Source organism: Athene cunicularia (assembly GCF_003259725.1).
Source record: "Athene cunicularia isolate RWA chromosome 5 unlocalized genomic scaffold, athCun1 chr5_part1, whole genome shotgun sequence".
Taxonomy (NCBI): domain Eukaryota; kingdom Metazoa; phylum Chordata; class Aves; order Strigiformes; family Strigidae; genus Athene; species Athene cunicularia.
In genome coordinates, this window is record NW_020799101.1 from 9,754,287 (window position 1) to 9,761,524 (window position 7,238).

A 7,238-nucleotide genomic window follows, 5' to 3' on the forward strand; every position below is an offset into this window, starting at 1 on the left:
GGGTCAGAGGCGGGTGGCGGTGGCGGGCGGGGGCCGGCCTGCGGCACCGGTGCCATGGGCCGGTAACATGTCTGCCTCTATGAAAGTAAGCGACACAGGCAGGAATCCCCTGCAAATTCTGGGAATAGGTTACAAGAAGCTGCTCTCAAATCCACTGACACGGATCTGGATTCAGAAGGCAGAGGACAGTTGGCTCACGTATTCGCTGGACAATCCTCAGATGATACTAGAAGAAAGCTACAAAAATTTCAGGGAAATGATGCTCGCAACTGGGGAAAATTATTGAGCGCTGCCTGGATTGCATATAGGAACAGAAAGAATCAGGAGAAAACAAATAGCAGACTGGTAGCTCTATTAGAAGACAATACACGAAGCAGAGGAGGGCGTCCAGGGAACTCGGCAGATCCCCTTTAAGGGAAACCCAGTGTGCCTGTTCTAAAAAGGATGTGCGTTGGAAACAGGAATGCCCCTTCCATGAGCAAAGGACCCCTCTGGATGCCCTACTCTCAATCTGTGAGGACTGAAGGGGACCAGAGGAGTCACTCCCAGCAGGGCCTCTGGTTAAAGTAGAGCTGGGAAATGAGAAAATTAATTTTTTAGTTCATACTGGGGCTACTTACTCTGTCTTAAATGCTTTAGAGGGAGAGTTGAGCACTAAAAACATAAACCTTACTGGTGCAATGGGAATTTGTGAAACTTGGCCACTTTTCAAACTTTTAACAATGAAATTGGGAAAACATTGGGTCACCCACCAATTTTTGTATTTGCCAGATTCTCCAAAATCATTACTGGGGAGAGATTTGCTTGAGAAATTAGAAGCAGAGATTAGGTTTAAGGTTGGAGAAGTAGAAATTTTAATTCTGGAAACTAAATAGGTTAAGGCAGCAGCCTTGTTGCTACAGGATGTAACCCCTGAAAAGAAAAAGATACCTCCAGAACTGGAAGATGCTGTGATTCACATTGTGTGGGCTGGAGAAGTCCCGGGAAGATCCAAAATAGCAGAACTCATATGAACTGACCTTGAATCAGGGTCATCCCCAGTAAGACTCATACAATACCCTTTAAAACTGGATGCTAGGAAAAGGTTGGTGCCAATAATTTGGAAATTTCTGAAGTACAAAAAGCTAATGGTGAAGATCACTGTTTGGTTCAGGACTTGAGGGCAATAAATCAGGTATCTTGGGATATTCATCCTGTAATGGAAAATCCATACACATTGTTAACAACTCTCACTGGGGACAGGGTTGGTTTACATTTCTAGACCTGAAAGATGCCTTTTTCTGTATCCCCCTTGATACCAAATATGCTGCAGAAAAAGGCATCCTAGCCCTGGTACCTGAGAACGGAATAGCTTTACCAGAAGTACAACCAAAATAAACTGAAAAATATAACAAACTGGTAACTAAATTACAGTCCAAAGAATGGATGAGAGAGTGGGCCATCATACCCACTGGACAGGTAATTGTTCCACCCTCATTAATGAGAGAAATTGCTGAAAAAGAACACAATAGGGTACATTGGGGAACGGAGAATTTAGTAAAGCACCTCCAGAAAACACTTATAAGTAGGACCATGAAGAAATTGTTTGGTCTGTCACAGAAAAGTGTAAAATTTGCCTCAGGAACAACCCGAACACTAGCAATAAAATAGTTTTGGGGGTGACTAAGGGAGGAAATTCCCCTGGAGATTATTGGCAAATAGATTTCACCAAATTACTCAGGATAGAAAGGTATCGATATATTTTGGTTCTAGTGGACACTTTTACTGGATGGCCTGAGGCTTTCCCTTGTTGTACCAACAAAGCAAAAGAGGTAGTTAAAACTTTTCTAAAAGAAATCATCCCATGATTTGGTGTACCTCTGGGGATGCCATCAGATATAATAGGCCCCATTTTATTGCTGGAATTGTGAAACAGTTGAGTAAAGCTCTGTCTATAACCTGGGGTTATCACACTTCTTATAGGACAGAATCCAGCGGTGAAGTGGAACGGATGGAGCTTAAATGGCAGCTTGGAAAAATTTGTCAGGAAACATAAATGACTTGGGTGCAGGCATTACCCTTAGTATTGTTGAGGATTAGAATCCAACCAACCTCGTGGAAAGGGTAATTTGAGTCTATATGAGCTGTTGTGTGGGCGACCTTACCAGGCTTCACATGTGCCATGTACCACCCATATAATGGGGGAACTAAACTGCAAGACAATATCTCTAGGGAATACTTTGCAGAAGCTCTAGAAGTAAGTGACAATAAGTAGACCTTTGGAACTTGACACACCTGCACATTCTTTCCAGCCTGGACATTGGGTCTATGTCAAATCATGGAACACAGAACCTCTGAGGGAGAAATGGAAAGGGCCATTCCAAGTCCTCTTAACAGCTTACATGGCAGTTAAGGTTTGGGGCAAAGGCCCATAGATCCACTATTAGAAGGTCAAGAAGGCTCCTACTCTGTGGATAGTGGAACAGCAGTCTCCTCTTGAAATTGAAAAGATCATGATTGGGTTTTATGTTTTGTGTGATGATTGTGAGAGCCATGAGTCCAGTTTGGCCAGACCCACAATGGAGTCAAAATCTCCATTTAATTTTAACACAAAAATTACTTAGATACAAATAGAGATATCTAGCTTATTTCAAATGGTATTACAAAATTGGATGACCCCTGACCTTATTATTAGCTTCGCAAGGGTAAGACAAAGAAGCTGTTGCATGTATGTAAATCAAAGTGGCAGAATCTCCAAAGATTTGAAGAAATATGGCATAAACTTACCTCATGGCTACAAAAGGTAGGCCTGGTTAAAGAGTCTGTTAGTTATAATAATTGTGATAATCTGCGTTTGTGTTTTAACTTGCATTATGATTCGGTGTTATACTGAAATGCACATGAAAATAAGATACAGGTATTGAGACCTTGGATTTGTAAGTCCAAAGTCTCAAGAAAAGGGGGGAGTTGATGCCTTGAGTAACAAGTAGAAAGAAATGTTCTGTTACACCTTTTAAGGTGACATGCACGCTGGGTGGAGCAATCCCCCATGTGTCTGGCACTGTAATAAAGAATGCCTACCTTCTAAAACTTCAAACTAAGTCTTAGAGGGTTCGTTTCTGCCTGAAGCTGTGGTAACAGTACACTGCTGTGTTTTAGATTTTTGACCAAACCAGTGCTGACCACATATTAATGTTCTAGCTTTTGCTGAACAGTGTTTGCACAGCATCAGGGCTTTCTCTGTTCCTCACTCTGTCCTGTGTCGTCCCGTCCTGCCCTGTCCCGTCCCGTCCTCCCACTGAAATAGTCTCAAGTTGCGCCAGGGGAGGTTTAGATTGGGTATTAGGAATAATTTCTTCACCGAAAAGGTTGTCAAGCATTGGAACAGGCTGCCCAGGGAAACGGTTGAGTCACCATGCCTGGAGGTATTTAAAAGACATGTAGATGTGGTGTTCAGGGACATGATTTCATGGTGGACTTGGCAGTGTTAGGTTTGCGGTTGGCCTCTATGATCTTAAGAGTCTTTTCCAACCTAAAATATTCTATGGGTCTATAATTCTATTAATCTGATGGCATAACTTTTTTTTTTTTTTTTTAAATCCAGTTGTGCACCCAGTATGTCCTCTCTTGGATACGCTGCATAAGAAATGCTGGCAGAAGAACCTGTCCAGGCCTGGCACATATGCAACCTGCACCCATTTGCCTCTCTGTCCAGGGTTTGGCTGCAAGCTGTTGTGGTTGTGCAGGGCTGCATGGCCCTGCTCTGTGCTGCAAGTGGACAAGTGAAGCCCAGCAGGGCAGCCCAGTTGCATTTACTTGAAGCTGTCCCTGCACACAGGGCGAGACGGAGCTTCTGGGGTCATTGGGTCTTGCCCTGGAGTTCAGTTCTCAGAGTCAGCAGGAGGCAGAGGAGGGAAAAGAATGTTTTTCCAAGCAAGCTCTCCTGTGGGCCTTTTGCATCTGTCCTCACCTGTCCTCAGAGCCTCTTGAGCAGGAGATGGCCACCTGCCAGCTCCTTACATCCTGACCCACTTTTCCTGAGAACTCGGCAAGGCAAAGTTTCACAAACAAGAGGAACTCCCTAAAAAGACAGCAGCCCAGAGAGTGGAAAGTTTTTGTGTTTTTTTTGGTAGGGGTGTGTTTGGTTTTTTTTTTCCCAACTTCCCGATGGATGTATGTGACAGCTCGCTGTCCCTGTCTGTGCAGGATCCCAGTGGAAACTGGAGATGTGAGAGCTCTTCCTACCTGGAGGAGGCTTCCCAGGAGTGTGAGGGATTTACCAATAGCCACCTTTCACTCCCCAACCTTTGTCCTGTCTTACCAAAGGCCATGTGCAGTGGTAAATTGCAGACAGGGCTGCTGGTGGCTGGCTACTTTGTGTACTTGCTGGTGGGTGCAGCCTTGTTCCAGGCACTGGAGAGAACTGCTGAGTTGCAGGAGAAAATAGCAGCTTCCCAGATGAAGGAGGCTTTTCTGCAGAACTTCACCCACCTCATGGTGGCAGAGATGGAGCAGTTAATGAAGGTAAGTGCCAGCCCTGCAGAAGCCCTTTCTCCCTCCTGTTTCCCCATCAGATGATATTTCCTGCTCAGCCTTGCTACACAGATGACTTTCACTGCCTTCCTACCGATGTGGTCATTCGGGTGATTTTAGCAAAGCCCAAGCCCACTCTCCTGCCTGAGCAGCAAGTCACACTGATGCTAAATACAGCTTGTGTAGCTGTCAAAATTTGTGTGTTAGCTATTAACAGTCCCCATCCCACGATGTCCCAATTCTTTGGGGTCTTGCCTCCTTTTGATTTGGCTTTCGGTGGGGCTGTGCTCACCTACAGTGGTGGCATGGCAGGAAAAATGAGGCTGTCTGAAATGAAGGGGTGTGATCGCCACGCGCAACACTCTCACAGCACAAAGAAACAATAGAGCAAAGTCTGAAATAATCTGTTGGGCAAAAAAAAAAGAAGCCCTAATCACTACAAGGAGAGTGTCATAGTCAGGGTTTACTTTTTGAAGATGCTGCAGAAGTGAAACAGGTAGCCTAGCCAAGGGAAAGATGTTTCTGGTCACGGCACAGGAAGCTGAGAATGAGTACGGCTGTCTCTTCATCTCTGGTATTTCCTAGCTCTATCTGTTACAATGCAGAAGAAATGGGGAGTGCAAATAGCCTTGCTGTAAGCGTTTCCATATGGGAATGTGGAAATGCTCAGCCCTGGAATTTATCTAGGCTGCTTCTGTACAAACCAGCCTGCCTTCCAGATGTCCAGTCCAATGTTCTCTGTTGACTAAAGGCAAGGACAGCTGGCTACTGTTTGGATATTTTAATTTTTATATATATTTTTTTAAACGTAAAAGATAACAAGCACTTAGAATTAAAAATGAGGAAGAAAGAAAGTGTCTGAAAACACATGACATAATAGATGATAGGGCCGGAGGGGCTTGGGAGAAACATGTAGTCAAACCTCTGTGGCAGGGAAGTCTCAGCTCAGCCCAGACCATCTCTGAGGGATGTTCATCTCACCTCATCTCAAAGGTCACATTGTAAATACATGAATGCAGTTTGGAGGAGAGTGTGTATGTCAAAATGAATTCTGATTGTGGTCACACCAAGAGTAATTCTTTGCAAATCAGTGGACTTTCTTTGAATTTAAATCTATGACACTGATCAGAATACACCCTTAAAATGAAATTCTCTGTATGTGCCATGTGTTATGCTATAAGTCTGTGTGTGTGTGTGTGTATGTGCCTGCTATAAGTCACTGATGCCCCCCTGGGAGGGATCAAAGTCACTGCTCCATGTGCCTGCATACAGGTAGGTGATTTAGATCCACGATCCACTGCTGCCATCTCAAGGGCAAACTCAAAAGCAGCAAGCAGCCACTCCATCACCTAAGCCAGGGGGCTGTTTTGCTCTGCCACATTCTAGTCATCTATAGGACCACTTTCTAAAGTACTTAGCCTAAAAGAATGGAGGTCCTTGATCACACTAAAAGAAACAAGTTCTAACACCCACTAGAGCAATCAGCATAAACAGGGCAAAAGATTAACACTCCAAACCACTGGCTGGCTGCTACCCAAACTTGAAGGTAAAGATGTGAACACTGTCAGAGTATGGCTGAGGACAGGTGAGCGGTATTCACAGGAAAGGAGCAGTAGCTGGCTAAATCAGTAGTATTCCTGCAGCAAGCACTTGAGAAAAGCAGCCATGTCGATACTGAACTGTGCTTTCGCTCACAGGACTTGACAGGAGCCATTCAGAATGGAGTATACCCTGTTGGAAATGAATCACAGACTGAAGACAGCAACTGGGATTTAGGTAATTCCTTCTTCTTTGCAGGCACAGTTGTGTCCACAATAGGCAGGTCTAATGCTTTCCACGTTTGTGTGTGTGATGCTTATTATGTCTGGTTATTAGGACCTGAATGCATAATACTTTCAAGGATAAAACCCCAGCCCTTTATTTGTCATGGAAGAGGGCAGGGCAAATGCTGAGACATTTTACACTGCTGCTTCAAGCTGTTCTGACCTTTTCAGGGGCTGTCTGCCCCTGCCTGCCTCTCCCTTTCTCTCAGATAACGCACCTCAAAAAGTGCAGACCTGCCAAATTTAAGCATAAAGTCCACACTGTTGGCTCCTGCTTCACACTCCCATGCAGTGAAAGTCAAATCTATGTTTTTGCAGAGTGAAGCGGAGGCCTTGCTCCTAACTGCACCCTAGGCACAGCTGTTCCACTGATCTGTGTGTGACATGTCACAAGAGCCCCAGTGGTGTCCCAGCATCGTGGCAGGTGTGTAGGTGTTGCGTGAACCCATGTGGAGATCTCCTGCTGTAGAAGAAAGAAAGGCTTCTCACCCATCACATCAAATGTGACAAACATTCCACGATTACACAAACGTTCACCTATCGATAAAGCTTCCATGGTCTGCCAGCACCCTGCTACTAGCCATTCCATTCCTTGCCACCACCTGTATTATTGTGCTTTTTCATTACAGCATTTCTCTGCCAAACAAATCAGTCACTTCCCATCAAATTGTTTCCCTAGTGAGGCAGACAGACTGTCCCAGGAAAAGTGCAACTGTGCCTGTTTCTCTGCATCCTCACCACAGAGGTCCGTTGTGAAAGGACATCAGGTACTTCCACTCATCTCCACCAAGATTTGTGATGAAAGTTGAATATTTCTGTAACGGGGAGCACAAGACAGCTTAAGCATTTGGGGGCCTAATAGTCAATAAATGATTCAGTTGTTTTATTGGTCTTTCCCCCCCC

At 44.7% G+C, this 7,238-nt stretch overlaps 1 protein-coding gene and 1 pseudogene across 1 annotated transcript; one reads left to right on the forward strand and one right to left on the reverse strand.

The window, feature by feature from the left end:
• Positions 1-2,771, reverse strand: part of LOC113480430 — a 5,609-nt pseudogene extending 2,838 nt beyond the window's left edge.
• A 1,416-nt stretch (positions 2,772-4,187) lies between these two features.
• On the forward strand, positions 4,188-6,658 carry LOC113480431 (potassium channel subfamily K member 16-like). The gene is made up of 3 exons (XM_026849227.1): positions 4,188-4,503; positions 6,210-6,350; positions 6,545-6,658. Exons 1-3 carry the CDS (start codon positions 4,309-4,311, stop codon positions 6,656-6,658), a joined length of 450 nt encoding a protein of 149 aa, XP_026705028.1. The 5' UTR covers positions 4,188-4,308.
• The last annotated feature ends 580 nt before the right edge of the window (positions 6,659-7,238 follow it).